Here is a 24206-nt window from a genome sequence, read left to right on the forward strand (position 1 = left end):
ATTGGGCCGTCCTCGACTGCTTTCCCAGGCCACAAGCAGGGAGCTGTGATCCCAGGTTTTTATACATATTTTTAAAAGTCCATTATTTAAAATGATTAGTCCATATTAATGTCAAGATCTTTAAGGAATTTGATCCTCCAATTGTTTTCTTTTGAATAGTTGGAAAAATTTTTCAGGATCTTGTCAACCATATAGAATTGTCATAGATACACTCTTTCTTTTCCAATGGTCTCATTCTTTCTCCCCTAATCTTTCTTTCACTTAGCTAAGTGTTTAAAAGGAGTTCTGTTGTGTGATTAAATCGGAAAAGCTTGGCTTAATCTTCAGAAAGTTAGGTCATTCCTAGAAGTACTCAACTAACATGTGTTCTCATGTGTAGAGTCTAAAGAAATTGAATGGTAGTCAGCAGAATGTGGGGTGGGAAAGACGGGGGGGAATGTTGACTGGCAGATCCTGGGTAGGAGGTAGAGATATGAAACTGTAGAAAGTAGAAAGTGCAACATCTACTTAAAACTAAGCACAGAATGGTGGGTATTTTTACTCCTGAAAAAAATACCTAATTCTTGAAAGGATCAATATTTTGTCCTCAAGTGTTTATTCCATGACATACACATGTAATAAAACCTCACAAAGTGTCTTATAAATATGTACCATTTTATATGCCTTTTAGAATTTTTGAAATGGAGGCATGCATGATGAAACATTTTCACTTAGAATTTATACTTTCATTGGTTTCTCATGCTTTTATTGGAGCACATCTGTTGCCGCTTGTTTGCCCATATCTAAGCTTAGCTCTCTAATTATGTTGATTAGTTTGTAGAAGCTTGATACACACGGTTTACTTTCTAGTGGTTCTCAGCACTATATGGCATCTTCAACTCTGTTAACAGCCCACTGATTTTCACTTCACAGAATAATATTTCCACCCCCCAACAGAATGTGATTCAAAACAAGTATTTGAAAAAATTCAAAGGAACAACTAGCATTATTTTGGCACCTCCAAAATAATTTGGAGTTGGCTATAATAAACTCATGCAAGAAGAGGGCTTTCTAAACACAATCAATCATGTGAAAGATGGACGTTAGTTGAAGAAGTGCTCAAGTCTGGTTGTCACACTTCTTTTGTCAAACTCTTTGCAGTGGATCACTCTAGGAAGAAAATTGACAACTTATTGTCAGTGGTACTCTGACCAGAAGTAGCTGGTAAGGAATTTGCTGCCACATTAACATCTGCTGGCCTGAAGTCTGTGACCAGTATTTCAAAACCCAGCATTATCCTGAAGCTCATCAATGTACGGCTTTGGTTTCCTGAGGCAATGTGTTTCAACATCACACAACCCACTAATGCAACTATTTCTCTAAAGTTTAGCTGAGCCTCTGCCCCTCCTCCCAACCTTCTCTATACCCATCAGCATTGACTCGGCGTTTAAGGAAATGAATGCTTGTGTGGATAAATTGAAATTCTCCCCATTTTGAGCTTGAAAGTTTCCATTTGATTCATACTTAGCTATCTCCTGGAAAGGAAATTCTGACTTTCAGTGTCAGACACCAAAACCCAAATTTGTCATAAGGAACATCTGGAATTTTGGAACTAAAATCCCAAAAATATTCAAGAGGCAAAAAGGAGACTTTATTTAGAGCTCTGCAGAATGCAAAATCTAGGTTATTGGCAGGAGGTGGACCTTTGGTGAGATTTTTAGGGACCGGAACCATGTGAGTAGCAATTGGATGGGAACATTGTTTAAGTTTCAGGGTCTTGTTTTCTTTGGTATGTAAGTTTAGTTCAAGTGTAAAAGAAGAGTTTGCCTCAGGAATAAGATGTATCTTTTTTTGCAGTTGAGATTTACTAAAATTCCTCTGGAAAAATAAACTCTTCATAATGTCACTAATTTAAATATTGAAGAGATATGCACTCTGGCTCTGGCGTTATGGCATAGCACGTTAAGCTGTAGCCTGTGATCTCGACATCCCGTAAGAGCTCTGGATGAAGTCCCAGCTGCTCCACTTCCAGCTCTCTGCTAACATGCCTGGGGAACTAGGAGAAGATGCCTTCGGTGCCCGAACCCTTCCCACCCGCTTTGGAGACTCTGATGAAGCTACTGGCTCCTGAATCCTAGCTTTGGCCTGGCGTAATCCTGCTTTGTTGCAGCCATTTGGGGAATGAACCAGCTGATGAGAGATCTCTGTCTCTCCCTCTCTGTGCCATTCTGCCTTCAAATAAATAATTCAGTCTTTAAAAGAATCTACCCACTTATACTCATCCTTTTTTATGTATGGTATCAATGGAGGGAGAGATACAAACAGCTGGTTTAAATAACAGTAATATTTAATCCTGGAAAACATGTCATTGGTTTTATTCCCAATCATTTACATTCTGATATCTGTGAAACATCAGCGGATTCCTCAAAACAGAGTTGGTATTTTTACTTGCAGTCAAAGCTCAACTTTGCTTATGATTAATCTCAGAAACAGGGAGCTTATTTTTCTGACCTTGTTGTGGCCTAAGAAGGATTATGTGTAACTGCACAGAAGACATAGGAAGGCAGTCAGAGATTACTTGATGCCAAAATAAATAAATAAACAAGTCAACGTTGTCAGACACTCCTTGTGTCTTTATCCAATGTCACACTAGCAAAAAGAACCAGAATTCAGAGGTTCCTGTTTATAATTCCACATTTGTAGTTTTTTTTTTGGTCCTAAGTCTTTTAAATGTCCATTTGCAAAAAACAAAGGCAAAAAGAAATTCTTTTGACAGAAGTGAACAAGATCACTTTCCCTTTCCTTCCTTGTGCATGTTGAGAAAAAGCTAGTCATTGCACCATAGCTTCATTCTGGATTATTATCCCTTTATCAGTTAGATACCAATTAACAATACCATTTTTAAAATGTAAATTGGCAAGGAGGCAAAAGCAAGTATTAATGGATGTATATATATATATATTGCTGGCTTGAACATGGGTGGGTTAAAGGTTAGGGTTTATCTTGCTGTATGTGAACTTGGGATAACAATGGAAGTAGTGTTTTGCTGCTTCCAAGTTGTAGAGGTGCTGTGACTTTTATAATTAGAGATCAGTGCTCTTGTTTCCCCTACAAAATTTAAAGCAGAATGAGAGCTTTGTACAGCATGCAGGATTTGACTTGGTCTCTCTCCAGGGCCATCACTGCCACACACTGCTACTTATTTCTGGGTCCCCACTTACCTATCTTTCCCACCCATCTACCCTCCCCACCCACTGTCGCTTCTCCTTCGCTCTTCCCCAATCCACCAGTTCTGTTTCTCTAGCTGGCTTCTGTCTCAAATGAAACCATTTGACTAAATAGCAAGTTGTTCAACTCTGGGTTAGTTCTGCCAGGAATGTCTGTATTGCCTAAGCACTGCCCCCAGTTGAATGTTAGATTGCCTAAAGCCATGAAATGGTAATAGTTCAATTTCTGATGCCAGAGGAACGGATTGGTATGAGTATGGACACCTTCTGTAATGGTACCAGGAAGGAGACCACTGACTTTGCTCACATGAAATGCAGGCCTCCAAACAAAACTGAGAAAAGGCCATTTCTGAAACATTACCATACTACAGCTGATTGGGAGAGCATGGGCTCATGTTTGAGCTCTGGACCCCTCCAAGATTATTGCTGTTGTTTGAGGCAACATCAGTCACCCGTTCAGGTTGCATCTATTTACCAGATAACAAAGAGGTGCAACTGCAAACGTGTGTTCTATTACTCATACCCAAGGCTGATACACGTCCTGTAGTGTTCTTGAAAGCTCCTGATGTGCTGGGTGCTGTTGTGGGCACAAGCATCATCTCTGTTCATTGTCTTGAGTTTTCAGGGATATTGGGGGACTATTTTGGACCTGTTTGATAAGAGAAAGAGAAACTGAGCTTTGGTGGTCTCAACATTTGACAAGATAGGGTGATGTTCATTTTGTTCACCCACTAGTCAATATTTTCCAGTTCAGAGAGGGTTAAATTCTCTCTGGTCTGCTGCGGGTCTGGCTAATCTTGCTATGCCTTGATATACAGCTGAGGTCACACACCGGGCAGTGTTTGGACAGGGGCTGATGGAGTTGCGCTGTGTTGTTAGCGTTAAATACCACTCGGGGGTGAGGACAGATGACGACATCAGGGTCTTTTGACTCCCTCAGTACAGTATCTTGAATTATGTGCCTCCTCAAAATGCACTGGCCCCATAAAACATCCGAAGGCTCTCTTTGGCTTCCATCATTTATGTTATTTGAAAGACAGTTGTTGCAAGGGATTTATCTGAGAGTTAAGACATGTTTCCAGGGAATAGACATTGCGGGAAAAAAGATTCATTGATCTCTACTGTCAAAGTCGTGCATTATAGTTAGTTCACGCTCCAAAGTGACACAGCGTCTCCCTGAGGGCCAGGCTGCCAAAAGCTTTGAAAGTGATCTGCCTGTTTTTTTTCCCCTCATGCTGACTTGCAGGGAGCCAACCAGTCCTGTTGGCACGATTAAGTCCTTGTGAAAGGTTCGCTCTTACTGATGTCTGTCCACATTGCAAAGAAAAGTTGAAACAGGGAAAATGATACTTGGCAGCTGGCAGTGTGAAATTCAATAATCTTTGTTCAATTTCTGAATCCCAGGCATGGTTTGCTTTTATTTTGTAGCAGAGCCCTGTACTTCCTTTTTTTTTTTTTAAAAAATGTTCACACTCAACGTGAAGGTTCAGCCCCCTTCAGCTGCCCTGCCTTCAGTTGCATGTGCGATCAGGAGTGGTGTGTGACCTCGCTGTGTAATCAGCCCTCTATTGAAAAACAAAGTTTCAAGGGAGTGTTTCTCACATTAATAATAAGATAAAGGCTGAGTGAAGCAAGCTGTGTCGTAAAGGGCAAGACTCATACAGCAGGAAGTCCTGACCATCCCTTCCAGCTCTGCCTCAGCCAGCTGCCACCTCTCTGTCAGCGCATACCACCACACAGAGGAAATGCCCTCCCTCAGCTCCAAGTGCCTGTTGCTCCGCATGCAGCCCTGCGACCCCAGGGCCCTGCACCCCCTCTGACTTCTCGCTGTACCTGTGGAGCTTGGCACCCGCTTTACAAATGGCTTTTCTCTGGGATCCTCTGGGAATCACAGTGCCAGGACCATCTCCAAGAGCCAAGTCAAGATTGCGCTTGTCAAAGTCCTACAGGTATTGCTCTTTCCTTGTGGTTGGGGGAAAGAATAGTGCCTCTGTCCTCAGCCCCTTGCGAACAAACCCTTACCCTGTGTTGATGCATTTCATTTGTAATGTTGGTTACGTCGTTAGGGAGTGTTTTTCAAGAGCTAAGATATGAACCTTGAGAGTCAGAGTTCATGGGAGTCTGCTCAAGTAGAAGGAAGTTGACTTTTTCTAAAAGTTAATGCTGAGAAGTCAGTGGTAAATTTGAAAGAAAAAAAAGTTTAGATTACCTTACTATGATCTGGACAACATGTATGTTCATTGCCTTTTGGATTAATATCACTAAAGCGCTCCATCCTGACTTGAGGTTAATGCTTTAAATATTAAGCAGGTGTTCTTGTTTGATTAAATAAGCAAACAGCATCAATGAAAATGGTGCAATACTGTTTATAAAAGTTATAGAACTTTCACATGGAAACATTGACATTCTCTCCACACTCTGATTACTCGGAGTTTTAGCTTGTTCTGCTGAATTGGACACTGTGAATGCAATGAGAATAGTTTCTGATATTTATGATCTTTGGAACCGCTTATCTCTTTACCTGGAAACCATGTGCAAACAGTCTGAATCCCATACCTTCAGGACATTGTCAGTGACTTCGTTTTGCATCCGAGTTAACTTCTTTTAAGCAAATACCTAGAGTGAAAGATGACAGAATCTTTGATTTTCTTTTTTGTTTGGTGTGAGTGTTCTAGATATTTATAAGGAAAGGACTGATTCTTCACAATCTTGTGTTTCTGATTGATTCCACTCTATGCCACTGGAAGTTATTTCAGCGATTATGAATAAAGGCAAATATAATCGTCATAAAAAGGTCTTTCTTAGATGAAATGCCATGCATTTGGATGTTGCCAGACCTTCATAGAACCATACAGTAACTTTTAATTAAAATAGTCTCTGATTTGCTTCCATAGAAAATATCCAGAAGTTGAATTAAGATAATTCATAAGAATGATTTATTTTCCCTAGATAGAAGAATAATCATTGCAGGATTTTTTAGGAAACTATCAGATCAGAGAAATCAAATTATGAAATTCAATAGTAGCAATGTACCAGCAAATTTTAACAAGGGATAAACATAAATTGTCAGGAAAATGTGTATGTGGCACTTGGAATGATTTCCATTTCAAAATAAACTCCCTGCCATATATTTTTGTAACTGTTGATTGTTGTAATCAGGTTTAAATTTTTGTATTAATGAAATTTGGTTGAACATTAGAAGTTATATGCCTACAGTATGCTTCACAGTCCACTAAATATCATTTGCATGTTTACTATTTGCATCTCAAGGCAATTGTGTGCTATCATATATATATATATATGTGTATATTACTATGCATATTTCTACTAGTTTGTATCTTATGGCCTCTTTTGTTCATGGAGATTTTTTAGTGAGTTTCTTAATGTCATAAATATGTAACTGCTGGGCAGAGAAATCTTAAGAAATACAGTTTAAACGCTTCCGTATGATTCACACATATATTTTACAGAACTTTCCTTCTTGACCTGGCCAAGATCCTTTTCATGTTTCTTTGGTCTAGTTCTGGCCTTTTCAAAAATACCACCATTGGTACAGTTAAATATGAATTTTACATGTAATTAAATAACTCATATTTGTAGTTCTAAGAAGCTTCCTTTTTGACAGGCTTAAGAGGGGATGACCATGTCACCAATAGCCATTGTGGACCCATCTTTTTAGGGAACTTCAGAGACGTCACTCCTCATTTATTTCATCTTAGTTTGCATATTAGTTGCCTGCATGTTGATTAATACAATTACTTACACGTTCTGTTTTCATTGACTCTGGATCCTAATGTGGCTTTTCTTTTGTCCTACAAATGTTTGGAAGTCAGAAGCTCCTTTACATAGAACTGGAGTGCCATTAAGTGTCAATCCATAAAGTCTTTATTGACATAACCAAAATTATTCTATGCTCATACCTAGTATAGGTCCAGAGTTGAGAGCAGGGATTAGGGAGATCAACAGTTGCTCACCTGTTCTCACATATACAGGGGACTCTCACTCCTCCAGAAGGCTACACTTTCAGGCAGAACAGTATCTGACAACAACAAAAGAAAATGTTTGCCAGTTAGCTTTACATTTTTATCAGAACAGCTGAAATACATCCTAAGTGAGTTGATGTAAGAATTTGCACACACATGCAAACCTGCACGTGGAAACACACACACTTCAGTGCCCTAAGTGTGCTGAATAGCACTTCACTCCTGGAATCAGAGGTGCTAACCTACTTAAACATTTAAAAATCTCATCCCATAATTTAAGTTTCTGATTTTACATTTATTTATTTCTGCTATAATAGAGAAGATTCTTAAAATATGGAAATAACTTAAGCTTTTCTCGGCCTTTAAGAGGTTTTGGATATGAATTTGCTATTGAAATAGCTGGCTATTAGCCAGTATTTCTTCACTGGACTTCTCCCTTAGAAGATGGCTTGCTTAAGAGCACTGTTTTGTTTTCTACAAAATCTTCAAATATGTCTATCAGAGTGCTTTGTTTTTTCTTTTCCTCCCCCTGGACTATCAAATGGACTTCAATGAGCAATTCTAGTGTTCCCCTTGTCTTTCAGCTGGGATTTTTTTTTTTTTTTTTTTTGGTTTGCTCTCACTTCTGTTAGCATTCGGGCTGATGGAAAGCCAAGTCTGTAAGATACAGAATTCAGTTAGAGACTTATTTAGTGAAGTAGTTATAAGCAATATATATTTGATGTGTCCTGACTCCTGAGAAGTACAATCTGAGACATTGATACAATGCTGAAAATAAATTTGAAAGTATTTCAGCAGTAGCGTGATTTTCATCCTTTATAGGTAAAATATATTCTTAGAATAAAGCCAAGTTCAATTAAGTTATAATAATTAAACTAGGTTTTTGTTAATGCACAAAGAGAGATTGAGAAGAGAGGAAGAGGGAAAAGGAAAGGAAAAGAGAAAGGAGAAGAGGGCAGGAGGGGTAGAGTAGGATTCTGTTTTTCCTCCATGGTCCTAGAATGAGAGTCAACTCTTGTCTGTGTGATGAGATCACAGTGGAACTGGGCACTGGTTATGACGGAGAGGACTGCTCTGAAGGACGAGGCACTGGTTGACCATCAAGGTGCTGGGCATACTTATTTGAAAATTAGTTTCTTTAGAGTAATTCCTCTTACATCTGTCTTAGGAAAAAGAAGGCAACGATCATGGTATTGTTAGGTTGTAGAGAGTAGTGTTCGTTTCTATTGGATGACCTAACTATAGTACCTGGAAAAAAATGATCTTGAAGAAAAGAAAGTTGTGAAGAGCTGAGACTTAGCAAGGATGTGAGTTTTGCCAATTCTTTTTAATGAAACACTTGAAAAATTTTGCATTTTTTAAAAACGCCATTATTTGAAAATGTTAAATAAAAAAATATTCTAGAGATGGTCCTGTTTTTCTATTAGAACAAATCACAGAACTTACTGCCTTCTCTCTTCTCCAAGGGGGATGTTCAAAGGACCATGTGATGGAGTGGGAGCTGGGACCTGGAAGAGAATCATCCAGGGCTTGTTCTGCTGTGGGGTAGAGACCATTGCATTATACCTCACAGTCCAGATACAGGAGTGTTTTTCCGTTTCTTTGTTCTTTATACTAGTAAGGGGAATTGGATATACTGCAAAAGTGAAAATCCAGAAAACTCTCTCATTATTGCCAATTACTTCAACTCCAGCATTTTAGCAGAGTTGCCAGATTAGTAATTCAATATATGTAGTAAACATATTTTTACCTTTTGTAGAAGGATTGACAAGTGAATTTTTAAAACCAGAGTAGAATATCTAGTATCATACTGTCAAGGTATATTTAACTGATTCATTGAGAGCGCTCTTTTATTGACGAGTAGAGATGCAGACTACATTTGCCTTTGCATACAATGGCATGACACAATTAAATAGCAGAAGGTTAAGCTCCTAACGGTTACTAAAGGACTACACTATTGTAGTAATATGGGGGAAATGGTGGGAGGGGGAAAATGAGGAAAGAAGAGAGGGAGGGAAGAGCATTGTATCTACAAAGCTGTGTCATATGCAATAATGACATGAAACGAAATGAAAGAGTGTGGGATTTAGAAGCACTCGATGTGACACAGATGTTGCTCAGGCCGTGAATGAAACAATAAGGCAGCATTTGCTGGGATGAGAAGGAAATCTTAGAAGATCCCCTGTGTAACTGTAATCTGCAGTTGTACAGGTGGACATGAACAGAGATCACAAAAGAGCATAGTCTCAGAACTATTCTAATAGCATGGCATTACTTATTCAATCCAATCTCATAATGCCTCCCTAGAAAGTGCTGGAACCCAAGTCATGGAGAGGGAATGAGTACCACTGACAAGTAAACACACTGAGATACAGTGTTCTGAGTACAACAAGAGCACATCCTACTGATTAACATTTTTATATTTCAAAGCCTTTCAGGTGTAGCAGATGTGGTAGCTGCTGTTTCAATGCTCCCCAACTCATCCCATTCTTTAGAACAGGACAAGCATAATTGTCAAGCAGGTTCAACAGTGCTTGGGATGTCCCCATACCATGTTAGTGCTTGATTGAATCAAGGCTTCTCCACTTCCCATCAAGCTTCCGGCTAGGAGGCAACAGGTGAGATGTCAGGTGTTTTGGGTCCCTGCTACCCAGGTGGAAGATGCTTATAGCATTCTGATCTCGTGACTTTGGCCGGGGCCAGCCTTGGCTGTCAGAGACATTTGGAGAGTAAAGCAGATTGTTCCCTGTCTCTGTCTCTCTCCTGTTTCCTCCTCTCCCTTTCCTCCCCCAACCTCTGTTGCTCTACATTTTAACTAAATGGAAGTAAACAAAGAAGCATTTAATAATTCTTCATGGCAAAGGACAAGAGTGGGCAGCACAATTAATTTCAAATGATGGAGGAATTATTGGAGGCTCTAGGACATGAGGCCATACACATAAGTGATCAAAAAGTCCAGCAGAAGAACAAGAACTAATGTGTGTTGAGCACCTGCTATGTCCAAGGCAGTGTTTCCAGTGTGATGTCTGCATACTGTCTCATGCATGCCATCCTCCAGAGCAACCCCAGTAGACAAATCTAGTACCGCCTTTATTTGATCAATGAGAAGACTAGAGAATTTCTTAAATGAATGAACTCTGACAGTCATTCAAAGACTCTAGACTTCTCAACAGTCACCTTCACCTCAACTCTGGTTTCCTAACCATATGCCCATCTGTGACACAAGGAGGCATTCCATGTGAGAGGTATGATCCTACCAGAATTACCATCCTTCTCTGTGGACCTTGTGGTCATTTCCTCAAGAAAGAACATCTTATGATTGCACATCGAGTAGGGCTGAGTGATCAGTTAAAATCTGAATGTACTAAGATTTAACCCCTCTTCCAGCCTAACTGATATGGACTGAACAACAGTATTAAGTAAAAGCATCAAAGAAAAATGCTGCTTAAGTTAAACATTTTTTAAAAAGGACAATACTAGTCAATTTTATGCAGACTGGGGTTTGTTTTATAGCATTCCATCTGGCTCATTTCAACTGGCCAAAAACATTGGTCACATAATCAGATTTTGCTGCCAAATTACTATTCCCTGCCCAGCTGTTCAGAGAAGCCGGAAGATTCCCAGAGCTAAAGAGGTCAACTTCATCCTGTGCCTTGCTTATTCATTGTACTGGCATGATCTGCACTATTAAAGTAGATTTAATGGTGTTCTAAACTGTGAGTGATACAGACTAAGTTGACAATAAAAGAACCATCTACCCCCTTGGCAACATTTATACCTAAGAATAGAGATAATTTGAATAATAATCACTGCACACTGCTTGGGAAGAGAGCATGGTGTAGGAGGAGGAATTTGGCTTAACTGCCAAATAGACCAAGTTGAAAGCCAAATGCTGCTTTCTCATCTGGGCAGTTTTCCTAACCTCCCGAGCCATTTCTATGTCTGTAAATGGAAAGCAAGAATATGTCATAGGGCCATTGTGCATATAAAATGAAAACATCTGAAGAAATGCAGGCTTGCCTTTACAGCATTCTTATTTGAAAAATTTTGTCATGCCCCTTTTGTCAAATGCACTTAGAGGTTAGCTGTCATCCTGAGGACTCCTCTTGGTTACAAAATAGTGTGATATTGCTGGCTTGTCAACAATTACCTTCTAAGCATCTCGAACATACAAACAGGCTCACCTTGGATAGAGACAGTTCAGTGATGGCTGAGAGCTGGTTGGATCCAGAGCCATGCTGGTGAGGTTCAGATTTCCAACCACTTACAAGGATGAAATATCGGACAAGTTACGTAACTATGGGCATCATGTTCCTCTTCTGTAAAATGAAGTGTTTTAAGGTTTAATGTGTTAGCCCTGTAAAAATGGCACACAGCCATCATCAAAATAAATGTCAGTTCTTAATAATACTAGAATGTCAGTAATTTTTGTTTGCTTTTCCCTTCTGTAGAGCCAGTCCTAGAAGAGTGGCACATTATAGGCACCTGAAGTATATATACTGAATGATTAATCCTATTAGGAAATGTTTTCAGATCCCTGACAAAGCATTAGAACATTCTGCTTCCTTTTGACACATTCATGAGAACAAAAGGTTAGTGATGAAGTGACCTATGGGTTCATCTGCTCCAAGTCATTCATCTTACACTAAAGAGCTGAAGTCACTGAGTTGCCCCCAAGGTCTTACAACTTGAGAGAGCCCTGCTTGAGCAAGAACCCATGTGAAAACTCACTTCCATGTCAGTACACATTCCCACCAAACTCCAGTGCCCACAGTAAGGCAACGGGGGGAAATTGCTTGCAGCCCACTTCTGTTGCCTGGAGGAGAGTACAAGAGTCATTATTGGACAACTTGGGAACCATGGAGAGATGCATCAGATTAATAGGAAGGCTTGCATGCAAAACTCAGCTCAGCTCTTTTACAAGTGTGTCTTCTGGGGAGCTCATGGGGAAACCATGGACAGAAAGACCAAAACTACTGCCATTAGTGTGAAAGTGCTGATGGTAAAAAGTGACCTGTGAGTCATAGACCAGCATAGCGCACTGTGTGTGGGCAGGAGATATAAGACCTCCAGGTGACAGAAGAAGAGAGAGATTACCCATTGCCGAGGAGTGGTAGTGATACCAGTAGCTATCTCATTGTATTGGTGATAGTCACAATATGGAAAAATGTGTATAATTTCAAAATATGTAATAGATGTAAGAATCTAAATTTAACAGTTAATAACATTTATATCTTTCTTTCTCATACTGCCGATCTTCTGGTTTTTACGTGGTGTAATTTGTCTTGCAGTCGTGAAGTGAAAGAGCCCTGTTGAGTAATTTTAAGAGATATTTTCTTGACATTATGACCCAACTAATGTCTGGCCTGAAGAGAACAGAGAGAGGGCATTCTTAGAAAAGAGGAAGCGTTTTGCTCCTTGCACTTCCTCTGCTTTTGGAGAACCTATTGTTTGTCATGCACCTTAGCATGGCCAAATACCCACTTGCTATTTTCACTTATCACTCTCCCGGGGTTCATTACCATCTTTTGTTGCTACTGTAACTGAAGACCTTTGCAAGCTTCTGTAAGTGGATGAGGCAAGGCCTCCGTATTTCTGAAAGGCTGTGCTGCATAAGTACCCAGAGTTATTTAAATCATAACAATGAAAAAAATCCCAGGGGAGGTACATTCGCTGCTTTAAAACTTGTCAAAAGACATCATGTCACACCTCATAGTGTTATTATTTGGGAAGGGAACAACTGAAATGTTTAAGAGAAAAGATAAATTTATGAACAGAGTAAATATATATTGCTTTATGACAATCAGATAACAAAGGGCCATTTTAAGACATCAAGTCTATAAGCCACATTACAGAAAACGAAGCTATAGCAGCAACTTAAAATGTTAAGGTTTGTGCTGGGGCAAAGAAGCAAATTACCAAAGTAACCACTACTATGCCCATGAATAAAATACTCAACTGTTATCGTAGTATAAAAGGTCAATTCATTTATTCATAGAATACTTGCTAAATTCTTAGTCCTGGCCACTGGGAAATCATAGCAGTAATCTCTTGGTAGGAAAAATAGAAAAGATTTTTTTTTTGCAGTATTTGCTGATTTCTGTGTCAAAAAGTCCGAACCAGGCCAGTTTTAAGTTGCACATGTCACTGTGCAACGAGGCTGGCAGGAAGTACCTAGCAACATGAAAACTATTTCCACCACACAGACCTGTTAAGTGTAGTTGAACTCATCAATATAGATTATAGTAAAATACACTCAATTTATTTGTAAGAGTTTTGAATATTTATTACCATTGTTATAATACAATTCATCTACCTGCAAACTTGTATTCTTTCATATTTGGTAGTCTCGGGGGTCTCCCAACAAACTTACACATGCGTACTGCTGAGAAATAGATGAGCGTTCACTGACTGATACAGAATGCTGCAGCCCACCATGTGCCTGATGCTTCATGAGTCACTTCAGATCATTCGTTTCCTACCAGTGATAGAGCAAGGACTGAAGTGGGCAGACGATCTCTGGGCTCATCAATTCACATTCTAGGAAAAGGAGGCAGAAAATAAGCAAATTAATTGCAAACAAATCAGGACTGGGATGAATGGGGGTTGTTCTGTGTGGAGTATTCAGGGCATCTTCGTAAAACAAAGGACAGTGTATGTGTGTGTGTCAGGGAAGATAGCATCCCAGACAACCATGCAGAGCAGCCATAGCTTAGAACTGCACCGAGTCAAGGGAACCAGAATGATACTGATCTCACACTGGCTTTATTTTCATCAGCTCAGACTCCGTGTCTTCCGTGACTTGGCATTTGCTTCTGTTTTAATGTAAACATACAAGTAGGTACGAGAGAGAGAGCAACAGAGCGGAAAGGAAGAATGGAAGAGATGGAAGAAGAGTAGTTTACAATATACAATCATCCTTCAAAAAGTTTATGTAAAAATGGAAGGAAAAGCAAGTTAATCTTGGGTCCAGAATTTTGAAAGCATGCATTGTTTTTTCATACCTGCCTTTTCCATGCACTTTTTGAAGATCCCCCATACTTTCTATCATACAGTTTCATGCAACTTTAGAAAGTTTCATGTAGATGATATTAAAACAACATCTCACTGGAAGATACCAGTCGACCGCAGTGCTGTGCATTATTGTGATAACTTTTTTTCCCCTTTGCCTGAAATATCTGTTTATTTTTGCCTGCAAAGCACAGATGTCATGAACAAGGAGTAATTATGTGATAATTTTTTTGAATTTCAAAAGTAAAGCATACACACTTGAGGTCTTGCACTAGATGGAAAATTAACCAGACCAAACTTTTCTCTGACACATACATTTTTAGGATGGTGCTTGTAAATATTATGCTTCTAATGCTTGTCACCTGATCCCTGTTGGCAATTAACTTGTCTTTAATCGATTTGTGGATTAACCACTGGATAGAGGTTATGGATAGAGAAATGTAATAGCATTTATTTGTATTGGATAATAAAGTAGTTTGGCTGAGAGATTTAACTCGGTAGAATATCCTTGGTTTTCAGGAATTCTTCTTTAAGCAAAATAGTAGTGTTTACATAGAGAGTGAAAAATTGGCTATGTGATTCGTGTTCTCATCCAAAGGGAAGATTTATGTCCTTTTGAGGAACACATTAATTCAATGACTTAAGGATGGTCATTTTAGGGCAGGAAAAACCTAACAAAAAGAAAGAACCTTCTTCTATCTGTAGGTTATATTTAACCAAAACATGCCCCTTTGAGTTCCATGAAATACTACTGCCTTGGTTACACTTGAAACAAAAAGATGAAAGCACGTCATTGCTGAGACAGCTGTTATGTCTCATGTCTCATGTTTCCTAGAAGACTCGATGCTTTCACTCTGGAACTTTGCCTATCCCTTATTCAAAAGTTCAAATGCCCTGAGCCAAAGTGGTTGAGGGACTACAAGTGGCACTGCCTCTTGTGGGTGCGTTTGTGTCCTCGGGGTCCCCCATGAAAGTGGACAAGGATAACTCCTGCAGTGGCTGTTTGGTCTGCGGCTTCCCAACCCCTTGCGAGAATGCAGGGTCAGGAACGTCAGGTTTCTCACAGGGCTTGAGATAATAAGCCATAGAAAAGTCTGATTTTGAGAAGTGTCAAAGAAGGGAAGAAAGATATTGGCCAGTGAAACAAGTTATATAAATCATAAAATTAAAACAGCTTAATACACAAAGATTTCTTTTTTTTTAAAAAAAAAGCAACAATAGAACTAGTGTATTATCTAACAATCCCAGTGTTTCACATATGGCTGAAAGAAATGACATAGTTATATCAGATATCTCCACCATGTTTGTTAGAGCATTCTTCATAGCAGCCAAGACATACAACTAACCAGGTTATCCATCAACAGATGACTAAATAAGGAAAATGTGATGTTAATGTGCAATGGAATATATTCAGACATAAAAAGAATGAATTACTGCTACTTGTATCAAATTGAAGAAAAGGGGTCATTATGTTAAGTAAAATAAATCAGGCACAGAAACACAATACTGAGGCCATCCAGGCCTGCTAATACCACTTTTCTCCTTCATATGTGGAAGCTAAAAAAAAAATCTCGTCTGAATATACAATAGTAAAGATAGGTGGGATAGGCAGTGGAAATCCAGTTGGATAAGTGGTCCCCAGAGTTAGATCAAAGGAATATATTCCACTGTTACCTAGATAATAGGGTGACAATAGTTCAGAGTAACTATTATATATTTTTGAGCAAATGGAAGAACGGCGCTTCTAGTTTCCAATCATAAAGTAATAATAGGACAATTCATTACCTTATTTGATCAGTGCATACTGTGTGCATAGTTAAAATGTAACCCTGAACACCATCAACATATACAACAACTGCTAATAAAAATTTGTTAATTTTTTAATGGATAGGGGTAGGTTAGAATAAGATCTAAGGTTCCCATATCCCTCTTCAAAGTGCTTGGATTCAACATCTGGCCCCAGTCCCACACCAAGGGAGGCATTTGTGATGGCTTGAGTATTGGGGTTCCTGCCATTCACAGGAAAGCCCTTGACTGAGTTCCCAGGTCCCAGATTATACCTAGCCCAGTCGTTGTAGGCATCTGAATGGAGAGCCAGTAGGCAGTGGGTGCTTAAGGGTCCTCCTCTAACTTCCCAAATTAAGCTCATATACAAATAAATAATATATCCTAATAATAGGATAAATCCTAATAATAGGATGGAGCAATTATAACAATCTATTGCCATAAACACCCTCTCTTTCTCTTTGTCAAGCTTAGTTTTTGTTTTAGTTCTTTGTGACTTAAACACAAAGGTATCCCATCTTACCAGTGCTGATAAAAGGGAAAAGACTCTATTTCTTTGTTAAATTACTTGTAATTAATCCTTTGTTCTCTGTGATGCTCTCACAGGTGATTATAAGTATAATACACCACTAAGTGAAGGGGAAAATATTTAGCTAGTATTTTTGTTTAAAAGAGAATATATAAAGCTCATATCCCATGGCTCCCTCCCCACAAGCCCAAAAACAGCCACTAAGCAAGGACTAGAGTGCTGGTCTTGGATAATCTGGCAAGCCGAACTCAGTGTGAGTCTCGCACATGGGTAACAGAAACCCAGTTATTTGAACCCTTACCCTCTGCTTCTCAGGCTGTGCGTTAGCAAGAAGGTAAAATCAAGAACCAGAACCAAGGATACAGGAGACTGGTGTCTTGAACAGCATATTTTAAAAATATTTGTGGGTGTATACATAGATATACACCTGTATTTATAATACTACCTTGCTAGGTACATTATCAGAAAGTGAATTGATGACCTAGCTGTTGAATAAGCTGTTGAAGCACCATAACTCTAATCAGTACTCCAAGATGGGATGCTGGTATCTGAAGCAGCAGCTTAGCTGGCTATAGCACAACATCAGATCCCTAAACAGCATCTTAACTGTTAGGCCCACCTGCTTGCAATATACATGTATATTCATGGGTACAATCAGTACCCAGATCAGGAAACAAAATATTCTTAACTCCCAAGAATGCCTCCTCATGCTCCTTAGGAATCACTGCACATCAGAAGGTAACTATGATCCCAACTTCTAAGAATAGTTTTGTTTGCCTGTTATTTTTTTAACTTTATGTGAAAGAAATTATGTATTATCAGTATTTTTGACATTCTTTAATCAATATTGTATTTCTGAGAATAATCTATATTGTTTTGTGTGATTGTAGTTTCTTCATTCTGATTATGAGAGTATTGCATTGAATGAATATCTCAATTTACTCCTCATTCTGCTGATGATGGTATTTGAGCATTTTAGTTGAAGCTGTTATGATTGGAAATGCTATGAACATTCTGATTTGTTACTTCATAAACAAGCATACAATCCTGCGTGTGGATTTGTATGCATCCACACAAGTTGAGTATTTCCCACGGAGTACAATTTTGGGAATACAAGTCTTGTGTGTCTATGGAGACACTGCCAAACTGATTATATTAATTTTGTAGCCCCTAAAGTAGTGTTCCAGCTTCCTACAACCTTACCAGAGCATAGGTCGGTAAGTTTTCCATTTCAATGACAACATCTTAATAGATGGTTGCCTAATAATAGTGAGACCAGTGTGCCTTTATCTATGTAGTTAGACTTTCTGATCGATAAAGTCTGTTTTCCAGGGAATAGAATGGGTAATAGTCAACCATCCAGACTGTTTCTTCTTTTTTAAAGATTTTATTTGATTTTTGTTGGAAAGTCAGATATACAGAGAGGAGGGGATGCAGAGAGAAAGATCTTCTATCCACTGACTCACACACTAAGTGGCCCACAACAACCGGAGCCCGGGACTTCTTCCAGGTCTCCTATGTGGGTGCAGGGTCCCAAGGCTTTGGACCATCCTCAACTGCTTTCCCAGGCCACAAGCAGGAAGCTGGATGGAAGCAGAACTGCCAGGATTAGAACCAGCGCCCAAAGGGGATCCCGGCACATGCAAGGCGAGGACTTTGGCTGCTAGGCTACTGAGCTGGGTCCATCCACACTCTGTTTCTATCCATAATCAATAGTAGTATGTCAACAATAAATGACTACAATGGGAAACTTGATATGCAGAGGTAGAGTTTTCCCTCTTAATTAGCCTCTATATCATATAAGTATGTGATTTTAATTGTAAGAATATCCAGATCTATCTTCCAATCCTACAAAAATCTTGGCTAGCTATGCCAATGAATAATCTCACTCTATTTGAAGTGTTTATCTCCTACTTTTAGTTCTGGCTGTACATTCATGTTCTCACATTAAATTAGAGTCTCTCTTCTACACATTTGTTAAGATGCTTTTTTGGAAACTTTCGCTGAACCATTCCACCTTAGGCCATGTAAATCTTGATGCAGTAAGTGTCCATTGTTTTTATAAAGCCTTTTTTCTCCTACCATGCATAAAGAGGAGTTTTTGCCTTTATTCTTTTCTCTCTGTGTATCACTGTTTCCTAAATGTCGTAGGTCAATATCATGGTAGTATTATGTTTTCTTTTGAATTCACCTCCCCTAAAGCTCATCATAAATTGATAAGTGATATTGCTATGGCTTTGGGTATATCAAGTCAGTAAGTTGAAGTAGGGTCATTTTCTACCATTGTCAAAATGTGATCTTTGATTTCAGAATGATATCTGGATAAATGTTGCATGTGTGATAACTGTGGCACTAATTTTTGAAGCTTTAAAAATTCAGTTCCGGGGCCCGGCGGCGTGGTCTAGCGGCTAAAGTCCTCGCCTTGAAAGCCCCGGGATCCCATATGGGCGCCGGTTCTAATCCCGGCAGCTCCACTTCCCATCCAGCTCCCTGCTTGTGGCCTGGGAAAGCAGTTGAGGACGGCCCAATGCATTGGGACACTGCACCCGCATGGGAGACCCGGAAGAGGTTCCAGGTTCCCGGCTTCGGATCGGCGCGCATCGGTCCGTTGCGGCTCACTTGGGGAGTGAATCATCGGACGGAAGATCTTCCTCTCTGTCTCTTCTCCTCTGTGTATATCTGGCTATAATAAAATGAATAAATCTTTAAAAAAAAAAAAAAAAAAAAAAAAAAAAAAAAAAATTCAGTTCCGTGGTTTTCAAAAATATTGGGGAATGAGAGACGAAACAGACATGAACTACATCAGTGTATTTTAGAGTTTTCTTAACAGGAAATGATAATATGGATCTATTACTAGGCATATAATTTAAAGAATGAAATTTGGCAGAAGTACACAGTTTCTACAATAGAGTCACTTCATTTAGAAATTGATGAAGGGGAGCAAGGGCATGGCATAACTGCCTTTGGGGCCAGCCTCCGGGATGGGTGCTGGTTCTAGCTCTCTGCTCATGGCCTGGGAAAGCAGTGGAGCATGACCCAAGTTCTTAGGACGGTGGACCTACTTGAGGACACCCAGGAGGCTCCTGGGCCTGGCTCCTGGTTTTGGATCAGTTCACCTCCATCCATTGTGGCCATTTGAAGAATGAACCTACAGGTGGAAAAATCTCTGTCTCTCTTTCTTTCTACAACTCTACATTTCAAATAAAAGTAAAATAAATATTAAGAAAAAAGAAATTAGTAAGGGACCAAAGATCTTTTTTTCTCTTTTGAAGTTCAATATCTACTTGCACCACGTGATATTTGAATTATTATCTAGCATGTCCTAGATCAGCTATTGAAGAGAAACTTGCACTTCTACTGCAGAGAAAAACACAGTGTATAAATTTGAAATTTCTTGACCCAGACCAATCCTGTCAACCTGAATGTGCATATGGAGTTCCTGGGGATTCTGCACAGTACGAACTTGGATGGAGTAAATGTAGGGGAAACAGACTCTATATCTTTAAGAGACCTAAAATGTTGTTGATGCAGCTGACCTTTGGACCATAATTTGTGTAGCAAGGGCTTTGATTGTCTGTGCGAAGGTGAATTTTTCAGATAGAGTAGGTTTTGTAAATGAAATTCATTTGACTGGATCTACATGAAGTCATTCGAAAATGAACTGGCATCCTTCTTTATAAGGATTTATTTTATTTGAAGAGCAGAGTTTCAGAGGAGAGACACACAGAGAGATCTGTTGGCTGGTTTACTCGGCAAATGGCCGCAACAGCTGGAGTGGAGCCAATCTGAAGCCATGAGTCAGGAGCTTTCTCTCTGGGTCTCCCACGTGGGTGCAGAGGCCCAAGCCTGTGGCCATTCTCCACTACTTTCCCAGGCTGTAAGCAGGCAGCTAGATTGAAACTGAAGCAGCTGGGACAGGACCCTGCATCCATACAGGATGCTGGTACCGCAGGCAAAGGGATAAGTTATTACACCACAGCACTGGCCCCTTACTGGCATCCATTTTGTGGAATCCCAATTCAGTTTAATGTAGTAAGAAATTTCATAATGCGATACACAAAGGAATGAAGAAAATATTCTAAACAATAACAGTAAGTAAGAGTAATCATTTTAACTTTTTAAAAGTAAGTATCTGGAATTTTTCATTGTTTTCTACTAGTTCAACTAACAGAAACAGCCTCAGGAGGCAGGATTAAGAGAAAAGGTGGGTGTGAAGGAAAAGAGAATAAATATGAGCTGATTTTCCTCTGCAGATATGCAGAATGTATTTGCTGGTTTATCTGCTCTTGTATCCAAAAAGTGAGCCAATGGATCTTGGGGTTCTGAGAGTGACTTAAACCATAAAGGAAGAACCTCAAGATTTCTAAGAATTTAAGATTGAGGCTAAGAACTGATTCCATGTATCAATATCATTTTCCATAAGAATCTTCCGTTCTTGGAGAAAGCTAACATCTCAAAGCACTTAGGATATCATGGAGTTTTGCTCAAAGTGGAATCACTAAGTGAGCGTGGCCAATGTTCCAGTGTTCTCCCTCAGCCTTTCCCATTGTAATGGTGAACCAAGGAAAGAGAGGGACACATGGCCGGTGTATTTTTGAATTTCTCTTGGTTTACAGTCACTGCTAAAGAAGGACTGTAGTATTTTTATTAGTGTAGTTGAGGGCAAAAATCTTTCCCATAAATCATTTTCCATATTGTGTGAAGGGATAATGTTCATCCCAATATCAGGAGTCATTGATTTACTACTTCCTGAGTAATTCACCATGTAAAATGCAATGTCTTAATTTAGTGCTGATTTTCTATATTATCATAAATGAAGTCGCAGCATACAACATTATCCTTATATCACAATCATATGGCAGTTATATCAGGAACTGCACTGCGTTTGGCATGGTTCAGTTAGCTGAAGTAAATATCGACTCTTAGCTAATTATACAAAATCAGATAAATCACTAAACTTCTCAGGGTTACATTCTTCTTACTTAAAATTGTGTGTATTGTCTACATAATTATTACATGCTTGTACGGTGGTGGAACTGGCACTAATAAGATTTTATAATCTATGAATACTCCAGGAAGTATACCTTAATATTTCACAATATATCAAACATGCAGTTTTGAAATTTAACATCAAGCCCGGTAAAGATCAAAGGATAGTTCAATGTCCTCAAAAGTGCATAAGCAATTCAATCATACAACCAATGTATGTTGAGTCCATAGGATCTGCTAAGCTTGTGAAATTCCAAACCCTGCACTCTATGCTCTGATACATGTTGTGTATGTGAGGACTGATGAGCTTTCAAAAGCAGTCCTGTTGCTAACATTCTTCTGGTTGAATGCTAGGAAGGATAAGCTAGAAAGAAGGTGTGCACATGGTCTCACAACTGGATTCTATAAAAGGTGAACTCTTAGACACAGAATAAAAGGCTGGTTAGCATGGTCTAATGGGAAAGAAGTGACTGGGAAAGCAAGGAGATGTTGCTCAAAATGGACCCAATTTCAATTAGATAAGAAGAATACTAAAATCTATTATATACATGGTGGCTGTAGTTAAAAACAACTATAGATTTATAGTTTAAAATTGCTAAGAGAGTAGATTTTAATTGTTTTTACTACAAAAAATGATGATACACATGTTAGCTTACAAAAATGTCATGTTATACACCATAAATATTACAATTTTTATTAGTGAAATATTTTTCAAATCAGAAAAATATACAGTGTAGGAAAATGAAGACCTGTAATGATAAGTTTACATTATACATTCCGAAATTCCAAGAAAGAATTCCCTGACACTAACTCCCAAATGGATTAACATGAAATGATTAATAATTTAAGCTGTCATACTACTGAAACAAATATTTAGATACTATTAAAATAGTTCGATCACTTGCAAGTTAGATATGAAAGATATGAGTACTAGTTGGAATTGCATGCAGGAGCAAGTCCAAATATGGTTATTCACAAACCAAAGGCAGTGAGTATTTTTTCATCCCTCAAGAACCAGAAGACCACAACCTTTTAACATTCAAGCTGAATGTGAGAGCTTCAGGGACTGATACAGGAAGAGGCGCCATGGGTTGTAGATTCTGGTATTTGTCACAGATAAGTAATGAAGCCAGGCTTTGCTTGGATGTTTCTTGACATAAAATGAACCAATGTTAAGTTTAAAACAACATGTATTTACAATGTTCTTTCTCATTAAACTTTCCAGCAACATGTAAAGTCATTATGTAAGGAACTGCTTTTAAGTACTTAATTCAGATGAATCAACAAATCATTATCTTAAGTAGTTTAGCTCCATGATCTAGCAGATTCCTGAACTCAAACCAAGGCTTCCACTGGTGCCTCATAGGAAATCCATTAGATTTCTTAGATAGATTCTGCTTCAGTTGCCTCTTCGCTTGTTTTTTTTTAAGAGTGCTAGAAAGTATGGAGTAGAATAATACATGCATCGCTGTTAGACCAGTGCCTGGCATATGGCAGTTGGCTCATGTTTTTCAACAATAGTCTATCAATTTCTTTCTAGTGAAGATAAGTATAGAAGCCAGACAATACCAGTTTTGTGCTTTTATCTAATACTCACTATTGGGGGTTAAAAAAAAGGAAATTACCAACTTAGTGATCTTTTAAAATAAATAGAATTTATGCCATACATCCATAGGTTCACATTTGTGTATATTCAAATATATACATATTTGTGTGTGATTCTACATAAATGCACAAATAGAATTTCCAGGAAATTTGGAATTTCTCATAATAAATTTGCATAATTTAATTTTGTAAAACTTTCAAATCACTACCATTCTTATTTTCATTAGGAAAACCATTAAAATAACCCTTGGTTTCTATAGCTTGGGTTGCTACTTTTATGAGAAACAGGGATGCCATGTGACAGGTGGCAATTTGATCCCAGGTACAACAGAACTCCTGTGAAGGTTCAAGTTACTTAAGTATTCACTGAGCCTATAGATCACCCAGCATCTTTATCACTAGTGATTTTGGTTCTCTACTCTCCTTTGTATAGGAAGCAATTCTGTCGTGATAAACCTGTGTGTCTGTGCAGAGAAATGATCTGTAGAAGAAAGCTGACTCATTTAGACCTGCACTATCCAGTAAGATAGCCATAAGCCACAGCTCTTGAATTGCGATTAATGCGAATACAGCATGGTAGTACGAAATGCATGGAGTCTTTCAGATGCTAGTGTGAACAAAAGTCAAAGACACCTGCTTAGTAATTTTCACTTTCAGTTTTCATTTTAAATAGTCACATAGGGTGAAGCAAACTGTATTATGAAAATTAACTTTACATTGTGTTTTGTAAAAAGGTTTATTTAGTTTCATTGGAAAGACAAATTTACGAAGAAAGTGACAGAGAGAATGACTTTCCATCCATGGGCTCACTCCCCAAGTGGCCGCAGTGGCAGGAGCTAAGCTTATCTGAAGCCAGGAGCTTCTTCCAGGTCTCCCACGCGGGTGCAGGGCCACCAAGGTTTGGACCATCCTCTGCTGCTTTCCCAGGGCACAAGCAGCGAGCTGGATGGCAGGTGGATGAGAGTTGGATGGGAGCCACTGAGCCATCATGCCAGACCCCAATTTGTTTTTTTTTTTAAAAAAAACTTTTTGTTATATAGATGAGAGAAAAGGTAAAATTACATTATAATATTAAATATATGACTTCCATTTGCGGGT

The 24206-nt window shown here is 38.8% G+C and overlaps 1 protein-coding gene across 3 annotated transcripts in view; it reads left to right on the forward strand.

Moving 5' to 3' along the window:
- PDE4D (phosphodiesterase 4D) overlaps positions 1–24206 on the forward strand; it is a 691343-nt gene that overhangs the window by 359248 nt on the left and 307889 nt on the right. The window contains exon 1 of one of the 3 annotated variants that reach the window (XM_004583720.4): positions 4933–5155. The exons of the other annotated variants lie outside the window; for them this stretch is intronic. Within the exon in view, the coding sequence (XP_004583777.1) occupies positions 5067–5155 (89 nt within the window). The 5' untranslated portion in view covers positions 4933–5066. Of the gene's footprint in view, positions 1–4932; positions 5156–24206 lie in introns of those variants that run through there. 3 annotated transcript variants of the gene reach the window in all.

This window comes from Ochotona princeps, chromosome 23 (assembly GCF_030435755.1).
Source record: "Ochotona princeps isolate mOchPri1 chromosome 23, mOchPri1.hap1, whole genome shotgun sequence".
Lineage (NCBI taxonomy): Eukaryota > Metazoa > Chordata > Mammalia > Lagomorpha > Ochotonidae > Ochotona > Ochotona princeps.